Source organism: Siniperca chuatsi, linkage group LG20 (assembly GCF_020085105.1).
Source record: "Siniperca chuatsi isolate FFG_IHB_CAS linkage group LG20, ASM2008510v1, whole genome shotgun sequence".
NCBI lineage: Eukaryota > Metazoa > Chordata > Actinopteri > Centrarchiformes > Sinipercidae > Siniperca > Siniperca chuatsi.
In genome coordinates, this window is record NC_058061.1 from 17,955,017 (window position 1) to 17,977,230 (window position 22,214).

The 22,214-nt window shown below is 41.6% G+C and overlaps 2 protein-coding genes across 4 annotated transcripts; one reads left to right on the top strand and one right to left on the bottom strand.

Annotated features, from left to right (window-relative positions):
* Positions 1-1,238: 1,238 nt before the first annotated feature.
* On the top strand, positions 1,239-10,258 carry get4 (guided entry of tail-anchored proteins factor 4). 3 transcript variants are annotated; one of them, XM_044179542.1, is made up of 9 exons: positions 1,239-1,433; positions 2,526-2,604; positions 3,177-3,258; positions 4,017-4,169; positions 4,778-4,916; positions 5,417-5,557; positions 6,481-6,556; positions 6,890-6,962; positions 7,569-8,730. In XM_044179542.1, exons 1-9 carry the CDS (start codon positions 1,294-1,296, stop codon positions 7,658-7,660), a joined length of 975 nt encoding a protein of 324 aa, XP_044035477.1. In that variant the 5' UTR covers positions 1,239-1,293; the 3' UTR covers positions 7,661-8,730. The 3 variants fall into 3 exon arrangements, with proteins under 3 accessions (XP_044035477.1, XP_044035478.1, XP_044035479.1); XM_044179543.1 differs by having other exon boundaries at positions 1,241-1,433; positions 4,020-4,169; positions 7,569-10,258; XM_044179544.1 differs by lacking the exon at positions 1,239-1,433 and adding an exon at positions 2,037-2,199.
* vps35l (VPS35 endosomal protein sorting factor like) lies at positions 9,489-22,181 on the bottom strand. The gene is made up of 30 exons (XM_044179536.1): positions 22,038-22,181; positions 21,132-21,231; positions 20,668-20,850; positions 20,398-20,517; positions 20,232-20,256; positions 19,761-19,840; positions 19,255-19,383; positions 19,065-19,149; positions 18,927-18,983; positions 18,657-18,753; positions 18,356-18,403; positions 17,952-18,045; positions 17,534-17,734; positions 17,336-17,382; positions 16,608-16,719; positions 16,345-16,461; positions 16,188-16,241; positions 16,003-16,083; positions 15,856-15,918; positions 15,641-15,726; positions 15,403-15,483; positions 15,115-15,178; positions 14,154-14,252; positions 13,980-14,057; positions 13,662-13,776; positions 13,130-13,269; positions 12,763-12,928; positions 12,251-12,369; positions 11,860-12,009; positions 9,489-11,758 (listed from the first exon to the last, which is right to left on the bottom strand). The coding sequence occupies exons 1-30, from the start codon at positions 22,052-22,054 to the stop codon at positions 11,660-11,662; spliced, it is 2,907 nt and encodes a 968-aa protein (XP_044035471.1). The 5' UTR covers positions 22,055-22,181; the 3' UTR covers positions 9,489-11,659.
* Positions 22,182-22,214: the final 33 nt, after the last annotated feature.

A 22,214-nucleotide genomic window follows, 5' to 3' on the forward strand; every position in this document is an offset into this window, starting at 1 on the left:
AATATGCATGTAACTTTTTCACTCCTGAAGATTACATTTGTGATGATGTTGCGTACCATTCAAATGAGAAAAGGTATCATGTATTGGTGTCAATTGGCCCATCGAGTTCTCTTAAATTGCTCCACTCTACCTGCCCATCTTACCAGATTCAATGTCAAAAATAAACCAAAACTGAAGAATTGTCACATTTAATTCAGACAGGAAATGGCATTTAATCAGTAAATAAGATCTACTCTAATTGAACCAAACCAATCGAGTGTAACACCCATACAGTGCAATAAATGCTGGACTCTTGAGTTCTCTGCACGGCCTCAGGAAATGAAGGTGAGGATGGTGAAGAGGCTGCAGTAGTTGATGCGTCTTGACCTTGAGATAGTGAGGTAGTGGTAGAGACAACTGATGCTGCTGCTGGAGATGCTCAGCATGGAGCTTGAGAGCTGTGGAGACATTCAAGCTAATGAAAACATGCTGTGGTTGCATTGTGGGAAATGTAGGATGCAGCGTTTTTGGAGCTTGACCCGTAGCCACAGCAAGTCATCAGCCTCTGCTGCTTAGATTTGAACCATTCTTGTTTTTTAATCGGCCTCGTGTGGGCTCCCCAGCTCTATGGAAGTGGAAGACTGAACCAGCAGTGGAATGATTTAGTATTAAATAATTACATTCTTGACAGTAGCTTTCATAATTGTTTGAGAGATGTTTTTGAACGCTAAATAAAGAACACATTTCTAAATCTCTCTTTTCAAATCAGGAGAAATTCTGCATTTTGTTTGTAAGATATGATCTAAGAGTCAGTTCGGGTGCAGTGGGCTCAAGGTGTGAATCCAGCTAAAATGGAACAAAAAAGAAATTAAAATTGTATTCTGTTGACACGCTGTCTCCTACGGTGCAGGCACTTGTGTTGTTTTTAATAAAGCGCCTTTGTGATTTGTGAGGACATAAACTGACAATGTTCTACTCAATTTCCATATAATGAATAATAAGGGAATGAATATTACTTGGTTCGAGGCAGAGTACTCCGACAAACCTCATGAAACCACATGATTGTGATCATGACCGCTATCTTTAACTAAGCACCAAGTAGTTCTATTTCCCTTAATAGTATCCTAACCATGCTCCCTTCAGGGTGTACAGTCGCCCACAAGGTTTCATGAACTTTATTCTTGTTCCCACAACCTCCCAGCCAAATGTCCACAACACACCGGCTACGGCAAGAGAGGAGTGTCTGTTTTGTTTAAAGCTTTCCGGTTTCCCACTGTCAACACTTGGCTCGAGCGCTGCTGCGGAGCAACGACGATGTCGGAGCAGGAGTCTCTGAGGTGCTCCAGTGCCAGAAACCGTGGGGGCGTACAGAGGGTCGAAGGAAAACTGCGAGCCAGTGTAGAAAAAGGGGATTACTATGAAGCACATCAGATGTACAGGACTTTATTTTTTAGGTAAGACTTCGTTTCACGCTCATAGGTGCAGTTGTAATTGTCATTTGGCTTTGGGGCCTGCCTGTTCCAGATCATTCCGTTGTCAACCTTGCTTCTATGTCTGGCCGTTTATGATTGGGTGAATTTCACCGTGGACCCACCTACTTATGTTGGTCCGTCTGTTTGTGTGGACAGCTGTGGTGTCGATCTTCCACAGCCTCAAAATGGGACCGCTAACTACGGCTAGTTATCGAGCTACGTGTTTAGCAACACAACTAATGATAGTTGAAGCCGAATTAGCTGGACTGCAAGACAGACAGACAGACAGACAGACAGACAGACAGTCAGTCTGTGTTTACGTGTTATTGAAAAAGATATGTCGCATGTAAATTAACAGAAGATAGCGGCTTACTGCTTTGTTAACCGCTGTCATTTCCTAAACGTGTGTTTAAGCTGTGTTAGCCAGGTAGCCAAATACTGCACCGCCGCAGTCTGAACTGTAATGGCTAGACATGTTATATTTATTTGGTCTTGATTTACAGCACATTTGCAGTATCTAGGATAAGTCTAGTCAGAATTAGTTATGGTCTGGAACATTCATACTCTTGCTGGTGTATATAACTAACTACTCCAAAACAGTATGGAGATCTGGATGCTGTCTGGGGGGATGAATAGATTAGTTGTGCTGCCAAACTGACTGGTTGTCTGCCTCGAGCATAGTTTACTGAAGAAGGTGATTTGTTCTGAATCCAGTCCAGTTAAAGCCAAACCTTCTCCATATCACAGAGTGAGTTTGGTACCCTCCAGCTTCTTCGTCATTGGCTTGCTCTTTCTCATGACTAACAGTCATAATTGCAATATTAACTCCTCAAATCCTCTCATACATTCAAGATGGGAAGTCTAAAAACGACTGCAGCTGTCCTGTGGTCTTCAAGTCATCATACTCATTGCAATATTCACATTGATGTGTTGTTTTGTACCTCAAGTAGAACCGGTCTGTATGTATCTTATCTTGCAGCCCCATGCCGCAGTAGTCTTGAGTGAACTAGGCTTGTGTCTATCTCGATAAGCAAATAGTATCATCTCATGTGTAACACTCCTGTCTTCCATCAGGTACATGTCACAGGCAAAACATGCCGAGGCCAGGGAGCTGATGTATAATGGCGCTCTACTCTTCTTCAGCTATAACCAGGTACATGATACACTAGATTTCTGCTTAGCTAGCCTGCTAAATCCCACGCCCAGCTATAACCCTTACAGTGTTAGGTGTGCACATGTTCATGTAAACTCCCCAGATAGGGAAATGATAATGTCATGTTTCATAGTAGCTTTGTTGGTATTGTATTTATTGTCTACTTTTGTATATTTGTAATACCAGAGTCTATAAGCTTGTCATTCACAAGTGAAATAGTGCATGTAAGAATAAAACTCTTTTTTTATGCTGTCCATTTTTGTGTGCAACAGTTTGCAGAAAGCTAATGTTGACATCACAGTATTACCGGTCAAACTGCATACAAACATTGGTTTGAGTGTAGCTACACTAATGCTGCACACATGAACGCATTATCAGTTTTCCAGCCCTAATCTAAGCATCCACACAGAAATCAGTTTTTAGTGTGCATGTGAAATAAGCCAGGAGTCAGTTAGATGCCAGTTTCAGTTTCTTCTCTCTGCACCCAAGGTGCTTGTGTAAAATATCCACTTCTTTTAAAAAATATGGAATTAAACAATTAAAAATACAGCTGGTTGTGTTTTCATCTCCAGCAAAACAGTGCAGCAGACCTGTCCATGCTGGTACTGGAGGTGCTGGAGAAATCTGAGGCAAAAGTTGAAGATGAAATATTAGGTGAGTGGCAGCCTTTAGCCTTTAAAGGACACCAATTCATCTACAAGACTACCTGTGCTAAATTATAAATTTTGTAATCAGGTATTTGAGTGGATAGCTGCAGGAAATGTTGTGCTTTTATACCTGCTGTCCTTTTATTGCGTGAAAGAGAAAGTCATGTTAACATCAACTGTGTTGGGAAATTTGCCCTTGTATTGTCACTGTGCTGTTGTTAAACATACATACAGTACCTTTCACAGCAAGATTTACACAATTTCAGAACACAAATGAGCACTTTTATTTAATTGCCACTGAAAAACAAAATGCAATAGAAGTCAGCCTTTTATGGAAGTAAATAATGCTTTACAAGAAGAAGGTAACCTTTGCAAAAAGTGCAAATGTTTTGGTTTTGTGAACCATTGTAAAGTATGTGTTTACAATGTATGTATTATGTATTATGTATGTCCTGATCAATAAGTACCAGTCTTTTAATGCTGGCATTTTTGACAGCTGGCATACCCAGATTGCAGTGGGTGGTGGATTGGGCTTTACATATATAGGCAATACAGATCCATTATTGCTTGTCCTTGATAGTATATGCTGAGTCTGTTTGGCACATCTCTAGTCTGCATAATCCCTTATAAATGCTGCAGCATTAAATTGTCATGACATTCAGAAAAGTCCACCTTTCAAGAAGACAGCACAATAGGACAGATTAGTAGGGACATTCTCTGATATTTTGGGGTTGTGAGTGTGTGTGTGTATGTGTGTTTGTTAAGCAGAAAACCTGGCTAAGCTGTTCAGCCTGATGGACCAGAACTCCCCAGAGAGAGTAGCGTTTGTGTCCAGAGCCTTGAAATGGTCCACGGGAGGGTCTGGCAAGTTGGGTCACCCAAAACTACATCAGCTGCTGGCTGTCACCTTGTGGAAAGGTAATCATTTAATCATTCAGTTTATAAAGTGTAGAGGATAATGACAAATGCTTATCACAAGTTATGATAAATATTGAATTTAATTATATGAAACAGATAGTTGAGAAGCTGTAACCAGCAAATGTTTGGCATTTGTACTTGGTAATTGACTGAAAGTATTTGAGTCTCTCAAGTAATCTCATCAATTATCCACATATCTATATCAGTCACAGTCATAGACATGCATCCATAAAACAAGCCTCACAAATCCAACTAAAGGGAAACACACAATGGCAGCATATGATGTGCATCAAAACACCCATTCCGGTTGTTTTTGATTGAAACCCCACACACGAGCAGCATCATGATGCGTGTCAAGCCACTTAATGATAGGCCGCTGTCCTCTTTCTCAGCATTGACACCAGGGAAGCAAGAATGTTATTCCCTTCATTCTCTAGATTGGCACATTCCAGCCTCCGTACTTCCGGACTAATTCTTCCGCTGTATGGCATATCAGGTGTAGGCTATGGGTGTGTGCTGCCCATAATATTGTTCTTAATGTGCAAGCAGCCCTGTCCCTGTGTGAAAATGAATATCGTAACAGAATATTGACATTTTTGTGTGTTCAGAGCAAAACTACAGTGAGTCTCGTTACCACTTCCTGCATTCGTCTGATGGAGAGGGCTGTGCACAGATGCTGGTAGAGTATTCGGCGTCACGAGGCTTCCGTAGCGAGGTCGATATGTTTGTGGCGCAGGCCGTCCTACAGTAAGTGAAGTGTCACTCCCACACTTTGAAACACCAATATTTGTTTTTGATATAACACGTGGTAAAAGCTGAAATCCCCTTCCATGTTGAGTTAAACAAAAGAAACTTGAAAACCCTCAACCTGACAACAGTAAATATCTAACTTCAAATCTGAGAATGGGTGCAGTATTAGACTGTAATGTTCAGTAAATGTGAACTCTTTATTAGATTTAAGGTGTAGTATTCAGAATCTGTATGTGCAGTGGAGAAACTGGTATTGATGCATCCTCATCCAGCATGTTGGCCTGCAGTTATATCCATTTTCTATCTGTCAGCAGCTTCTTTATAGTGTCTTTGATCTCTCTGTGTTTCTGGTTCTCTCTCTCTCTCTCTCTCTCTCTCTCTCTCTCTTTTCATCCTCTGTGTCACACTTTCTGTCACATTTTCTTTCCCATCTTCTCATTTTGTCTTTGTCCTCCGTCACTTTTCTATTTCTGTCCTTTCCTCCTCTGAACCTCCAGGTTCCTCTGCTTAAAGAACAAAAACAGCGCTTCCGTGGTGTTCAGCACATACACAGAGAAACACCCGTCCATAGAGAAGGGCCCTCCCTTCGTCCAGCCTCTACTAAACTTTATCTGGTTTCTGCTGCTGGCAGTGGATGGGTGAGGAAAAATGTTATATTTAACACTCAAAAACATATGACCTCAGTGTCATATAATAATGTCTTATATGTAATGTTGTTGTGGTTGATTTTCTTTTCCTTGTTCAGCCCTCAATAACTTTAAATATATAACCACCATCAGGTTTATTCTTCGGATTGCAGAAAGTACAATACAAATCTGGAATAGGAAGGGTTTGGATGTCTGATGTTTCTGGTTGGTCGATGATCAAAACTCAGAAGTCACTGAAAGTCTCTGGTTATGAATTAAAGACGTGATCATATGCCATTACATTTTTACCCACTAGGAGACGCTATTATACAAGGAAACTTTCTGATGGATATGATTTTAGAGGCACGGGTCATGTGCCGTTGCTAAGCGACACACCTGTCTGCCAGAACTTTATCCTAGACTCCTGCGAGACAGGACGATCCGGCCACATAGATACAATTCCTGGCAAAAGGACTGTCACTGTCTCTCCCCAGTGATAATAGTGCTTATCAGTGAACTTCCCAGGCTCCACCCAACAAAACGACCTTGGTTCCCACCAATGTTCGTGTGTTGCTTTCTGATCATAAATTCAATGCTTTCTTTGATTTTAAAATGAAACACGTGTATGAAATGCAAATAATATGGTTGCTTTGATTAAAAATAAACACGTCCAGGTTATAAATTGATTAAGCACTAAACACAATTTCCTTCAACAATGTCTTATTCTGTTGTATATCTGTACAGACTCCTTCAGCGGTCTGTCCTGAGCATGTAATACGCTAATTAAGCTAGCATTATCTGACTTCCTACTGATGTCTACTACCCTTCTAGTACTTTACAGCAGTAATTGTTAAAAATCAGTAAATTGTTTGTGTTTGAAAAATAGATTGAGGATAGTAAGGTATTCAAACCGTTTCCTGTCTTTGTTTATCCAGGGGTAAATTAACAGTTTTCACAGTGTTATGTGAGCAATATCAACCTTCCCTGAAGAGGGACCCCATGTATAATGAGGTGAGTGTTTATTAAAAAAAAAAAAAAAACGGCTTGATGCTCAGTTATTTCTTATCATGAATCACGTATTAAATGACAGTAATGTTCAGTAATGTGACTGCAGCTGGAATACACCATGTGTACCATATGTATTATACTTGCCTTATTTGACTGTAACCTTATTTGGGTTAAGTTAATCAAAAACATTATTTCAAATATTGTCTTATTCATGTTATGATGGAATATTTCACTTCATGTAAACATTGTCGCTGTCTTCTGCTATAATTCTTATTCACAAGCGTGTCTCTCTGTCCTCCTCTTCTTCATCATTTGGACATCTTCCTGGCTCCTCAGTATCTCGACAGAATAGGACAGGTTTTCTTTGGTGTTCCACCCAAACAGTCCCCATCATACGGTGGACTGCTAGGTGAGCGGACCGAGACTTCCAGAGTTTATTTGAGGAGATGTTAAGGATCATTCACACATACGTTTTGTATATTTTGTTCCCTGTATGAGCTGATAAGATGCAACCTTACGTCACTCTTCACTCTGAATCACACTTTTCAACCCTCCGGGTCTTACAGATTTGATGTGCTACATGAAATGTGTCTAATTAAATGCATGAACGTATATCGTCTCAAGTTTTATGTAATGATTGTTTATAATAGACATTAAAGATTAGGTTGACATTTTGCGAAATATGCTCATTTGCTTTCTTGCAGGAGTTAAATGGAAGATAGATACCACTCTCATGTTTGTTCACCTTTGGAAAGAGCCAGTTTCCCTCTGTTTTTCATGTCTTTATGCTAAGCTAAGCTAACTGGCTGTTGGCTCCAGATATGAGTGACATTGATCTTCTCAACTAACTCTCGGCAAGAGATTGAATGAGTGTATTTCTATTCCTTTGAAATGCTACATATAATATTTAAACACCTTTTTGAAAAAGAAATCTCTGTACAAAGTAATTTTGTACTGTGTAAACCATTGCACCATATTATGCACAGAATGATGATCACTTTGTTTCATCCTGCAGGAAACCTGCTGAACAGCCTGATGGGTTCGGGCGAGGAGGATGACGCGGCTGAAGAAGCCCAGGAGGACAGCAGCCCCATAGAGCTGGACTGAGCCCACCCCAGGACAAAGAGAACAAACAAACAAACAAAAAAAGAGGAAGACCACACCGCCTCCTGCCTTCACCTCCACAATGAGGGCGGGGCGAGGCACTGGTCCGTGTTTTCAGGGGCGTGCTGTTTCCAAAAACCCCTTCCCACCCCATCCAGTCTAAAATCAGAACAAGTATCAAGCCGCCAAAACATCCTTCTCAGCACTGTCGGAACTTACTGCGCCAAACTGCAAACTCTTCCCGTGTTGAATTATTGTTATTTTATTTTCATCATTATTTTTGTTAGTTTGGGACTCTTGCTCTCTGTTTAGGATATGATTTTTAAACAAGAGATTACAAACTGCCCTCTCCCTGTGAAAACCTGCTCCCAAGAGATGGAAATGGTTGGAGTCTCCCAGTGGAGAGGAAAGAATCACACGTGAAACCCCTCTTCATAATGTTGATTAAATCATTATAAGAGGGTTTAGACAACTCACTACAATTATCCAACTGTTTTGTTTGCCAGACCGCCACACGGAGCTCCATCAGAGCCGTGGTGTTACTGCTGTTGGTTTTGTTTAACAACTTTCTCCGTTAAAAGTTTCTTCTTTGAGTAGTAAATTTAAATTGTACCTGTAGTCATGGCCACAGTTCAGTTTCTCATCTCTTTTGTCCATTAGCTTTATGGACAAAAAGACAACAGAGCTCTCTTTAAGTTCTTATCGTCTTGCACCTTGACTAGCAACCAAACAAACCCTTTCTCCTCAGTGTGTCCTCCAAGGATCATAGTGATGGCTGAATTACTGCAAACACACAGCTGTCTGAATACAAATATCTCCATTGTAGAGACCCCACTTTTTAATTGTGCACTTGCTGAACTTCTGCTGAGCTTGTTTGCATCTCCAAGTGGAACTTTGTGGAAAAATCCAATTTAGGCATTTAAAAAAAGAAATTTGTTTGGGTACAGTTGCCAAGTCATAAACAATATCTGCCAATGAGGTGTTTGAAGCACTTAAGAGTTTGTGTTTTGCTGGTTGTTGTCTCTGGCTGTCTACATGTGGTTGTGAAAAATAAAAAGTCAAAGTTGGGGTTACCTGCCAAGTCTGTAAAGTGATCTTTATTAGACACTGGAAACCTGTCTCTTGATTTTCATGTTTATAAAATGCTAATATCTAAACCAGCTGGCTATTTCTGGCTAAGTCTTTTGTTCCATTGTTTTCCTTTTATTTCTGTTAAACGATTCTTGGAGGTGGATCAGTAGTCCATCATCAGTTCAGCCAGTGCACAATCACAAGTGTGATTCATACAATAACTGTTGTTTTAGTGTTAACGTAATCAGCGCTCAGATAACTCACTGCTCGTTCCTCTTGACAGCTTTCTTTTCTTTTCTCACATCATTCAGTCTGCAGCTTCTTTTTGTCCTCTTAGTGACATTCAATCAGTCCAGGTCTTGTCAGGCTGCTGTTTTAGGATTTAAAAAAAAAGAAGAAGCCTTAACTGTGCTCCAGATAATCCTCAGGGGTCAAATGCCCCCTGTGAAGTAAAATTTAATAAGAATTTAATACTAGGAAACTAGGAAAGTCCAGAGGTCTTCCAACATAGAGTAATGTTTATTTACTTCTATGTAATTATCTGTGTGGGACTGCGGAACACCAAAATGTCCAGTACTAAATAAGAAATTATGAAATAAATAATTGCATGAATCAATAGAGTAAAATATATAAATGAACCAATACTGTACATAGCTTGGTAAAACTCATCTCATTTTTGGGGAATATTCATTCAAGTTTCCTATATTAATGAAAAATGACATAAAACATTTCTATAATGAAATAAAAAAGAATGAAATAATTCCATGAACATTAGTTGTTTTAATAACATTCAATTACATCACAGGTTAATTGGTTCCTTTAAACATTTTACTCATTTAGTTACAGGATTATTTGTTTCATAAAATGCTAGTTTAATATTGGCCATCTTGACATGCCATATGGGACTGGTTGGCTCAATGTCATAATGCTACAGAGGGGCAGATTGAATAGTGTAAGTCAATGTACAAGCTCAGCTGCCATAAGAAATTAGAAAAAAAAATCTAAAAGAAAACTACTAACACTTATTTAAGTGACTCGGCTTTAACAGTATTGTGTTTAGTTATGAAAAGTCCCGTTTCTGAAAGGTGACCGGCTCCAGTTAAACCACTACTGTCTAGGTCTACTGTCTAAAGGGAAATCCAGGCAAAATTGACTTTTAGGTTCCTCAGCAGCACACATTTTCCAAAGACATTAATCAGTTAAACAATATCACAGAACATGCACTAGTACTCATATCACACAACTTCATTTTGTTTGACATGTCAAAGGTGCAGAAAGGAATAAAACGTCGGATTATTTTTTTGCTAACTTGAAAGTCAGTTTTGTTAAAATTCTCCTTTTAATTATCTGGCAGTTAAACAGGTGTGTGACCAGAGACCTATCTGCGTCAGAGAACATCACCACAGCTGTTTGCTTTTGTTTTTGATAAGTGTTTTCCTTTGAGAGCTAAAGGAGAGTGTTTGCGTTTTCGATGATTCACTAATTGATTAAATAAACTACAACTGAGAAGAGTTTGAGAATGTCTTGAAACATTGTCCTGTCCACTTTTTATTGCATCATGCTGTGTGTGTTGTGGGGTTCTAGGAAAAAAACAAAAAAAAAGTCATTTTTTACATAGGATTTACCAAAAAAAAGAAAAACATTAGTACAGTTCGTATCAATGAAACAGGCTGTTGTGTTAAAAGCTTTGTACTTTAAACAGGTTCAAATAGATTCAAACTCATTGATATTTAAATACAAAGCAGGATAAATGTTTATTTCTACAAATGCATGTTAGTTATAAGTGGACAACATGTTAAACCACTATTATTAAACCAATAATAGTACATTATATAAATTGCACGCATGATCTTGAATTGTTATGCAATACAGAGAACAGTCGTAGTGAAAATTCAGTCTATGTTTAGCTGTTTTTTTTTTTTTTTCTTTAAAGGTCCAGGGAAACACTATGGGTAACAACACAAGTGGAAATTACAGCAGAACTTGCAGTGCTGCCAAAGATCTGTCACTGCAAAATATTTGCACTGCAGCAGCGTTTTTTCCAGCGTTTGAAGCAAAATAGGCTAAAACTTTGCAGCAGATTTGATGCTTATTGGCTTGTTTGTCCTCTCTTTGTATTAAAGTCGCCCACCTGTGACTAGACAGAAGAACAGAAAACATGCAGAGAAATGTCTTTTTTCTTCCTTTGCAAACTTGGAATGATTTGGTCATTTAAGGTCACCCCAAAATCAAATATACATATTTTCCCTGTTACCTGTAGTGCTGTTTATCCATGTAGATTGTTTTGGTGTTAGTTGCCGAGTTTTGGAGACATCGGCCGTGGAGATGTCTGCATTTTTTTAATATAATGGGAATATATGGCACTTGGCTTGTCGTGCTCAAAGCGCTAAAAAAATATATTTGAAAAACTCAACAGCAATGTCTCTTTGCAGAAATCATGACCCGGTTACTCAAGATAATACACAAATTTGTTGTGAGCAGTTTCATGTAGGAACACGATCACACCAAAACAATATAGGTGGATAAATAGCACTACAGGTAAGAGGAAAAAAATATTATTTTTGATTTTGGGGTGAACTGTCCCTTTAAGGTTTCAGTTTTATTGTCCTGTGATAGTTGAATTTGTTGCTATTTTTAGGCTTGAAAATGGCAAAAACAAGGAGTTGTGGCACGAGAACAGCTTTCTGTAGCTTCAGTCTACAAGTGTTAAAACTTTTTTATATTGGTCCAAGCTGATTGTAAATATTTAGTGCCAAAATGTAAAACGAAGTATCCAAAGTGCTTTTTACCCATTCACACCTTTCCAAATGTTCAAGTGTCCTCACATAAAATACATTAAGGCATTTTTTCTTCTTCTTTGTGCTTCTTCTTATATTTTATTTACACAAACTTGGTGCACAAACATTTTACAAAGGTTGTTGAGGTTGATGTTCAGGTGCGGGACTGCAGTGCCAGCCTCTGGACCGTATCCGACAGGTGAGTCATGTCAGGCTGCTGAGCCTGGTGTTTGATGTACTCCAGGGTCCGAACCTGGAGCAAGAGACAGGAAGTCACTAAGGCTACGTTCACATGAAGTGTGTTCACTGCCGTTTTTGAAATAAATGCTACTGTAATCTGAATTGAGTACTCACTGAGATTCGAGTCTCACAGTATCCGTGTTTGTGGCTGAGGTTCCACAGGTTGACGGCCAGCTGGCTCAGCTTGTTGTTCTTCAGGTCACCGTGAGCCAGCAGGACACCGAACAGGGAAAAGGCCAGAGCGCCTTGACGCCGTGTGCTCTGCTGCAAAGGGGGCAAGAAGAACATGTTGTATACATGACTGGAAAACAGCAATGCTGGACTTCCCCACCTGTACATGAATGCAGCTGATAGATTTGGATAAAATTATTATTATAAATTATTTCTTGAGGGAAACCCCCGAATCTGGATCAACACCTACAGTAACACCAACATGTCTATGTGCAGCATGAGAGAAAACACAGTTGTCTTGCTGGTGGCAGTGAGCCGTTTCTGCCTGCCTCACCTCGTCCCGCCCGAGTCCCTTCAGGTGGTCCAGGATCTGCCCGATCAGAGTCTCGCACAGCTTGTTGATCTCTGATAGAAACTTGGGGTCTCCTCCATAAAGTGTCTCATTGGAGTCCACTGAGACCAGGAAAGAGGAAAAACGATCAATTTAGTTGGAAAAATGCTTTTGATGAACAGGTTTGTCATAAAAGTGCTCACATAAATATATGTATAAAGCACTACAACTCACAAAAAGATGAAAAGTAAAGCAAGTTGTAACACTTACAATATGGTAATCTAAATGTATAGAAATTTGGGCAATCCATAAAGGAGGATTAGGGAGTTCTGATATCTGAAATTCGGGAAAATCCTGGATTTTGCATTCCAAAAATAAAGGCTCATAGAAAAGCTAAATTAATTTTGTCACCTGGAAAGAAATACAAGCAAAGAAAAAGAAAACAAAAACAAACATGAACAGTAATCTGGATTTGTGTATCAGAGACATGTTTACGACACCGTGTGTGCGTGTACCTTTAGGGATGGAGTAGAGGTAGGTTTCCTGGCTCATGGCGGCCAGCAGGGGCAGAGCGCTGATGTAGACCCGCACCTTGGCGTCACTATTGTCCTCCCAGGTGTAATCCTGGACCATGTTGAGCAGACCACGAACCAGGTAGAGCACGCCATGCTCTGGATGGTCCTGCAAACACATTCACACACACATTTGTGTAACTATTAAGGGAGTTTTATGGAGATTATCCCGTTGGTTTGGTACTTCATCTCCTTTGACTCTAAAGCCACACCTGAACTCCTCACCGAGCTGTCTAAACAGAGGAATGAGGAGGATTTTTACTCATCTTTCTGTTCTCAAAGGCTGAGGAAAGGAGATGGATTGTGTTACCGGGACAACCAGCAGCGTAGACAGGAAGTTGTTGATGAAGTCCAGCAGGAAGCTCTCAGAAGAGCGAAGTTTCCCTTCCACGCTGATGGAGCGAGGAACCTCGGGAAGAAGACTGACCGCCGCCTTTAGGAAAGCATCCGCTGGAGGCGTGGAGAGAAGGAGGGAGTCAATGTGGAAGGACGGGGGAGGTGAAGGGAAGGAGGGAGGTAACAATGAAAAAACGAGGATGGGACGTAACAGTAATAGGAGAGTGAAAGGAGAAAGGAGAAAAGAGATAGGGAGGTAATGAGAGGGAAGTATGGGAGAGGAAAAATGGTGAAGGAAGGAAATGAAAGAGAAAAAAGAAGATTAGGAAAAGAGTAGAAATGGAAGAAAGAGGTAATAAAGGATGGAAGCAAGGAAAGAAGAGAGGAAAGGAGGGAGATAGCAAAGGAAGAGGTGTAGGAATTGCAAAAATATCAAGTTTTAAACACAAAATCCTGAACATGACCTGAATGCTTAGTTTATATTCTGGAAGGAAGCAGCTGCTCACCCTGGGAGAGACACTGGTTTGCCAACGCAACCTGACCAGACAGCAGATAGAGGCTGAGACGACTGAAGATGCTGCTCAGAGACGGGATGGTGATGAAACTGTAGGCAGCACACGCCTGGGGGAGAGGCAAAGACAACAGTCCTTGAATTGGCAATGACTGACCGATAAGCCCAGCTGTCAACTCTGAACATCTGAAGCCAATGCTGGGCTCATTTTTCCCCTGAACGTGTCTTCCTGTTCCTCAGGCACTGCTGAAACCTCTTCCTGCACGTATGTACGGTGGCCCGCAGGGATCAGATGCCGTGTGTGTCGACTCACCCTGACGAATGCCGCCGTTTTTCGGGAGTGACTGCCTCTCATCACCCTACTGGTCTCCATCGCCAGCTGGTTCACAGTCTGGAAACAGCAATGTCAATGTTGAGGATGGTGTGTGTGCGCGCGCATGAATATCACACCCACAAATTAAACATACAAACACAGATTTATACTGACGTGAATGAGCTGCACCAGTACCGGCTCCAGGTTACAGAAGGTGGCTCTGGCCTCCACACAGAAACTCAACTGCTGCTCAAAGTCACGGCCAAAATAAACCTAAACACAACGTGGACAAACAGACAGAATATGTGAGTGTGCGTCTTAAGTGTCTTTTACCCAATGACTCTATTTTATCATAAGATTGGGGGATTGTGTCATTTTGGTTGGTCACAGGGGTCAAATAAAGATTGGTAAGTAAAGAACTCACTGTTGCATTGGTCAAAAATCGCAACCTTTTCCAAACATTTAGAGCTCAAAGGAAATTTGAATGGGTAGAAAAAAGTTTCCTGATGGGAGATTGTGTAAGACAGAAATAAGGTATGTAAAATAATAATAATAACGTAAGGAGACAGGTTCTCTGCAGGTCTGAGTTCTACAATACATTACTGAAAAATTCTACATGTTTCTTATTGACATCAAATCCCATAAAAAGACCAAAATCAAGAATGATCCTGCTAACAAGTACTGTCAGTGTATCCAAAGCCTGAACTATCTTATTACTCTGTGCCACTGACACTGTAGTTTATTTTAGTCACACATACACCATCCTGCTGCTGGAAATACTCACAAAGAGCACCAAATGTGTATTAATCCGCAGCTGAAAATAGTCCCCAACAAATACACTATTTCCACTTGAGTGAGTAATGTTTGCTAAAAACTACAGTGCTGCCCAGCTGTGTTAGCAAATCATTTAGGCTTTAAAAAAAAAAGAAGAAGGAAACTATGTATTTGTGAGCCGTTTTTAAATGTTTACATCTTCAGTAGGAACAAATGGACTTGGTGCTGAGAGAGCATGGAAGTCAGAGGGTATTGAGAGACGGACTAATGAATAGTTTGGGCTGTTTCGTGGGACTTGTTGACCATAAGAAAATATAAAATAACACCAGTCTTATTTCTAAACCACAGACAAAAGTCTCACCATGCGGATGAAACCGATTATCAGCAGAGCCAAAGATCTTTTCTCATCCTCAAGAGTGAGAGCGCTGCAATACAGAGAGCAGACGGGTTATTGATTTAAAAAAAAAGACTGTCGCCGGGCAGATCAGCAGCCGTCAGATTAAATATCTGTCCGTATTAACAATGTACATTAACTGAACTGAAACGAAAATGAAAAAGAAACAAAAAAATATAAATAATGACAACAAAAGACAACAACTATAAAAGTATTCACATGTGTATAACAAACACACACATACAAACACCCTACTTGACAGAGTCGTGCATGGTCTTGCAGATGTGCAACATGGCGTTGAGGATGACAGGGTCTCTGGTGGGCTCCACCTGGTGTCTGCAGGTGACAAATAAACAGACGGAGACAGATTAGAAGTCCACTTTAAAAAAAAAAAAAAAAACTTTTACTAACACATTTGTGAGAAGGTGTTCATTTGTTTTGTCACAAAGCGAATAAATCCCATTATTTCATTGAACTCTGAGGCGGCTCTTACTTGATAAAGACCTCCATGATGGATCTGCAGACCTCCACCCTCACACTGTCCTTCTGGAACATGTCTAGGAAGGGCAGGAAACGCTCCTGGGAAACAAAAGAATTGGGGAGCATTGTGGAACTGTGGCATGATAAAGATAACTCGTCATTGATTATTTCAGGCCACCAGAGTGCAAACGTTTCAGCATTATGCATTTCGAACTGGTGGCCGCTCACCATGGAGAAGAGGACGGAGAAGTCGTGGAAGTAGGTGAGGATCTTCCTGATCACTGACTGCAGCTGGATGCAGAACAAAACAGAACAGAGTCAATACAGAGCAGGCGGCAGGAAGGCAGGAAGAATGCTTTTTGTTGAGCCGCTAACCTGAGGATAAGCGTCCTCAAACGCCCGGTCAGGCGTCATGTGTTTGATTACGTCAGCCAGAACGGTGTTGACCTCACGTTTCTGAGAGCAGGAGGGGAAAAAAAGGAAAGGAAGGAGAAACGTGAAAAGTGATTCCACATAAAAAAAAGTGTTGCGGCGACTCCTCTCTCCTGCGCTTCACTCACTGTGAAGTGTCGACAGGTGAACTCCACCCAGATCTCAGCACAGTTGACGTAATCCTGAAAACCACAAACAAACAATCACACATGCAGTCATAACCCGGAACATTTTCTTGGAAATAAATATCCGAAAGCAGTGAAAGCAGCATAATTCTCACAGTACCCGGGGACTGCGGACTTTGGTGACGACCTTCCAGGCTTCATTAAGGATCGTCAGTCTCTCGGACTCTGGAGGGTCGGCACAAGCCAGACTGCGACCCAGAGACCCAAACAACAGGTGCTGGAGAGGAGACGACAGCAAGCTTCCATTCATATTCCGAGCAGATTTAGACGATGCAGAGGTAAAACTGAAGAATGAAAGTCATTGACAAAATGCGCATTTACATTTGTTGGATCACCATATCACAACTGTTCATGTCCTCTGACCTTTGGGAAGCCGGCCTCGTCGCAGTCTTTGATCATACCGATGAAGTCTGTGGCTCTGGCTGCAACAAACTCAGGCCTGAACGCCCTCATAACTGAATTCAGCAGCAAGGCACTATGGGAAACAGGAACACGTTGGATCTTTGCGGTCAAAAGGACATTCCCTGTTTTTCACCACCACCAGAAACTACTGAAACACTAAGTACAAGCTTTGTAAAACTTTCAGTAAGTATATTTATGAGCATTTTGTTTTCTTTGTTGGCAGTGTATTAACCTGTGGTTCCCAACCCTTTTCGCTCTTTGACCCCTTAAAAACGAAGCAATGTCTACTTGCGAACCCTCATCACTGGTTGCATATGTCCACTGGCTGTGACCAGTACAACCAAAAGGTACCCCCCCCCCTTGCTTTATCTGAATAATTTGAAGAGATAAAGTTATCAAGTAATTCACAAAAGAAAAAGGCAACCATTAGATTCAAGTCTGAAAAATCATTTTCTGTGAATGAATATATATATATTTTTTCCTGCTGTCCTTTCCTGTTAATCATCCTGCGACCCTTGAGATTTATCTTGCAACCCTTGGTGGAGGCTGGGAACCACGGCGCTACATAATATGATAAACTGTAACACATTATATTTCTCTCCTGAAGAAAACTAATGTACCTCTTGTAGCAGTGTATCTTTCATCAACAGGAAAAAAGCCTACATAAATAAGTTTTTAAAAGCACTCACTTGTTCCCCAGCTTCTTGCATCTCTCCATCATCTCCGTTAGCAGAGGCTGAAATGGAAACACAAACAGCGGTTTTGACCAAGCCCGACTTTTGCAGTGAAACTACTGAACTCTGACCATTTTTGCCAACATTCAATATCTTTCGGTTTGAAAAATTCAAGCTGAATAAGTTCAAAGGAAAGCGTGTGCGACTGCGTGCCTCTGGAGCTCTGTAGGCGATGCACTGCAGGATCCAGTTGATGGCGGGTGAATAAAGCGTCAGGTACTCGGGCACCTCCACCCTCTGCAGGGCCAGCTGGTTCTGGACGCTCTCCCCGCTGATCTGCCGGAAGGTGCCCAGCAGATCGAAGAAGTTGCGGTTCAGGCTGTCTTTCAGGTGGGGGGCGACTTCCATGCCCACCTGGAGGGAGAGGGCACTGTTATCCCCAGACCTCCTTTTGTTCCTTAACTAATCATAATAATGGTAAGAACTGAAGCTTTCTCTGGATACATAAACATTTTAATTCATCGTAGAGGGAAATTCAGTTGTCTAAACAGAAGCAGACAGTGAAAATGAGCCAACAGATAAGAAATGGCTCAGAAACAGGAGACAGGAGGGAAAAGGGAGCACGTCTCACCCTGCAGAGGTAAGCTCTGGTGTACGCTGCCACCAGCGGGTCTCCGATCCCTCTGATCATGGCTGTCAACCGAGGGAGCGTCTCCTGAATACCGCTGTGGAGGGCGGAGGGACACAAAGCGAGGCAGAAAGCAAGCTGTGTTATTTTTCTAAAAGAACCTCTTCAGCAGAAAGGACTATTTGGTTGGTCCAATGTAACAAACATATCCCAGGTTTTTCAAATAAACCAAAAATGTCATTCTGATTTAGAAGAGAAATGTGAATGATATTGCTTAACTAAGGCATTGGAACAAGTAAAGGCAGAATTGTTAAAAAAATGTTTACTATATGTAGACCTAAAGGGAAATTGGGGTGCACAGGCTGACTGATAAAGCCCTTAAGGGAAAAGGACAGTTAAAAACTTACGATATGTTCAGGAAGCGGTTGCACTTGAGAATGGCAGCCTCAACGTATCTGTTCAGAGGTCAAAGAGTCAAATTTATACATGAGGTACGGAGTGTGTCTCTGATGGTCAGGGATGTCATGGAGACATCCGAAAAGCAGAGCTGTAGGCTGACGTGCAGGAGCTCTGGGCTAAACTATTAGACCAAACAAACGTATGATTGGAAAAAATAAGAACAATGAGAGTCAACAGAAAGAGGGATCCAAAGGCCAGATAAAGAGATGCTGGTAAGTTTGAGAGATTGCTGAAGGCGGTAAAGGATACAGTCTGGGCAGAAGCTCTCTGATGGAGGCGATCTTGAAGAACCAGTTGAGGCACGTCTCCTTCGCCGTGTCATTCACATCTTCAACTGTGAACGAGTCTGAGCAGGGAGGAAAGCATGCACACAAATCAGACACGAGCCAGAGACACAAACAATATATCAAGTGTCAAAGAAGCCAGAAGTCTAAATGCTTTAACCTCCAGCGTACCAACGGGCTCAAATGAAATACGCCCGGATATGGGAAAGTAACAAACAAAACAGCACATCCGCACCTGGTAGGGGTCGTGGGTCTGAACACATGGTCCAGATTCTGTCGTACACCAGCCGGCCTACAAACAAGTGAGACTACAGTCAAAAAAACCTGCACTGTTTTTCTACTGAACTGAGAGAAACGAGGCCTCTTCACGCACCGAAAGTGTCGAGGATATCAGTGATGAGAACAAACTTGCTGGGGTAGAACTGGATCACCGAGGTGTCGGACAGAAGCTTAGAGCACTGGAACACAGATGGCAGATCAGTGCTCATGTTTTCACACAGAAGACAAGCGTCGCCCCCCTCCCCTTATTGTGGGGATGAGACTATTTTCAACTGCTGGATTACCTGGATGACAATCTTCAGGGCTTTGACCTTCTGGTCAGAGGCCCAGGCCTCCTTCAGGGACTGGTTCAGCTCCTCGATGCGGTTGGCGTAATCCTGCTGGGAGAGGTTCAGCAGCTCTCTCTGGGAACCCTGCACGCACACACACACACACACACACACAAACACACAAACAAGTAGGTCCAAAGTACATCCTTGCTCTCACATGGATTCACTCTGCATAGCGAAAATGATGTTTACTTCAATGAAAATCTATTGTGTTGATGATTTTTGCACCTTATTTAATGGAGGCGGTGGAAGTACCTTTAATGTATGTACAGTACATTTGGTGACCAATTTAATTCAAGGAGTGTTAAAGTACCAGGAGTGCAGATGGTTTTAAAAAGAATGCCCCCCTAACCTTGCCAGTGATAATTCAACATTTGATCCCTTCAGCTATGCAGACGCACACATACAGTACAGACACATACAAGCCTGTTCCCGCTGTGAACTTATAGACAAAGATGTACCTCCTCCAGATCATCCAGTTCCTCCAGGCGAGTGCGAACTTTCTCTGAAACAGCTGAGGATCCTGGACTTGGAGCTTTTCCTACAGCGACAACAGGAGGGATTTGTTAGCTTTTGACCAGAGTAAAAACACACACAGCCTCTGTATTGTGTTTTATACGTTACTTAAAGCAGTACTGATTACATTTGCCACTTGGCGCAGCACAACAGGCTGTAAACACAACACTGACATGATATCGCCTTGTAAGGTTGATGTGGCTAACACGTTAGCAAACAGTATGTGTATTTACATTCACTCTCCTTTTAGCTCTGCTTTGGCCTCCACCAACAACAGTAAATATATTGATTATAGGAGCTTTCATTTTTTCCCCCCCAGTGTTACAGATACAGCCTCAAATGATCATACAACCCTTTTTGTACCCTGTTGTAAGTATTAATGAAATTCTTATGAGGGATACAAACACAGGTCTTACCTCTATCAGAACCCATGAAAAGGTTCTATGAAGACAAAGAAATTGTTAGTTTCATGTCCCACAAAGCAAAGCTGTACACACACAGGCTGGTTAAATTAACTTCTTTACTTTAGTTTATAGTGACAGAACAACTTGGTCCTTGCTGTTATGATGGACGACGACTCACAATTGAGAGTTTTTCAGTGGTGGTGAACCTGGCCAGGATCTCTCCTCGTTTTGCCGACCAGGGATCAAAGTCTGGTCCCACCACCTCTTCCTCCTTCTCCTTCTTCTTCCTCCCCAGGTCCTGGAAGCACAACATCTCTCTTTAAAAAACAAGTGTGGCTATCATCTTCTCTCCACTCCTGTGTGTGCGTGTGTGTGTGTTTAGGGTAGAAAAGCTTCTGGAACAGCATTTGTCGAATGATCAATAGGTCTGTCTGCAGTGTGAACTGACCCCTGCGGAGGCGCTGTGTGACATGGCAGGAGTCTCACTGCCCGAGGCTGCGGCAAACATGGAGAGGGGGTCGGTTCCATCCATCATGGAGCTGAGGGGGTCCGGGGGCGCTGAGGAGGAGGAGGAGCAAGACGAGGAGGTGCTGCCTTTACGAGCCCCACGGTGGGTCTTTGTATCTGTCACCTTGGTGGGAGGGAGAAGGGAATGTCAGAGCTGGTAAAGGGACATCAAAGCCGCCTTTTAAATGCAAGAAACAACTAAAGTCTGCTTTTCACAACATCAATGGTTGATTTGAATTCCTGTCAAATAACATGATCGATTGTGTTTAACTGCGCTGATGGAGGAACTGATGCAGATCCTGCGATGTTGTGACAGAGACCAACATTTTCTGAATGCATGTGAGCAGAGCTGATAGTGGCGTTTGTGAACAAGCAGGAAGACAGTGATAACAGCAGATGCTCTACCATGATGGGTTTGAGGGGATGGTAGTCTCCAAACTCAACCGCAGCAGCCTCAGGACGACATCTCTGCAGCTCTGCCTCATAGTTGCGCCCGCAGGAACGCCTTGTTACACAACAGACAGACAGGAGACCAGACCAGGTTCAGCTGTTTCTACTGACATCCTTCCAGTCACTATGTAGGCTTACATTGACAGTCTGATTTAGCATGCTGTTTATTTACTTACAGTTATTACAACTGATGCTAACAATCTCTGTTTTATTTGCAGTGTTTCTGTCTTTAAGAATGCACTGACAAAGTCCAATTAGGATCTGAGATCTTGCCTTAAGCACGAAGATGAAGGTCTGTGGTGGCAAAAGACACCCAGCTGTCATCACGGGAGGCAAATGTCAGCTCATGAGATATGAGTTATTATTACTCTAAGGAATGAAAGACTACCAAAATACTTGAAGTAACTTTATGCACTGTGGCTTTTGCTATCAAACATAATCTGGAAACTGAAACAAGAGACCTATCATATGTTAAAAACAATCACTTGTGAGACAAATTCCTCACAAGTCTGTACATTTACATTTAAATCTACACTACCTGAATATGAGAGTGCTACAAAGCCTGTGTAATAACTATGACACATCCAAATATGCTTTGCCAGACTACAACCACACCATAGTCAAAGAGGGCTCTGATTTGAGGCCATAGCCATAATAACACCAATAATGCTATATTGGACTGGTAATGTTATATTGAACACCTACAAACGATTTGAGACGCTAAATTATAATTAAGCTCGCGATGCACGCATTTGCACTGCGTGTACGTACTCAGAATTCGCACAATACCAATAGATACATGATTTAATCGATTTATGTTGATGATACGGGGTGTTTATAAATGAGAAAAGAGCATCTTACCATTGTACCGCAGCCATTTTTCTACAATCATATGACACCTCAGTACTTCCTGGTTATGCCATATTTTGGGAACGCGCTGTTTTTGGTTTCAAATAGGCGGTCTGATAAATATTTATTGTTGTCATCTTAAGGACTGCTACTGTGAAAACGTAATATGATGTGTTTTAACTTTTTATA

What these genes read in the sequence shown, in the direction of transcription:
- get4 (XM_044179542.1), top strand. Translation starts at nt 1,294, where the DNA reads ATGTCGGAGCAGGAGTCTCTGAGGTGCTCCAGTGCCAGAAACCGTGGG. An exon ending in TACAGGACTTTATTTTTTAG is followed by an intron (nt 1,434 to 2,525) that starts GTAAGACTTCGT and finishes GTCTTCCATCAG; the next exon opens with GTACATGTCACAGGCAAAAC. An exon ending in GGGACCCCATGTATAATGAG is followed by an intron (nt 6,557 to 6,889) that starts GTGAGTGTTTAT and finishes CTGGCTCCTCAG; the next exon opens with TATCTCGACAGAATAGGACA.
- vps35l (XM_044179536.1), bottom strand. An exon ending in AGAGAGCTTCTGCCCAGACT is followed by an intron (nt 18,404 to 18,656) that starts GTATCCTTTACC and finishes ACCTCTGAACAG; the next exon opens with ATACGTTGAGGCTGCCATTC. An exon ending in TCACCTGTCGACACTTCACA is followed by an intron (nt 16,084 to 16,187) that starts GTGAGTGAAGCG and finishes TCCTGCTCTCAG; the next exon opens with AAACGTGAGGTCAACACCGT.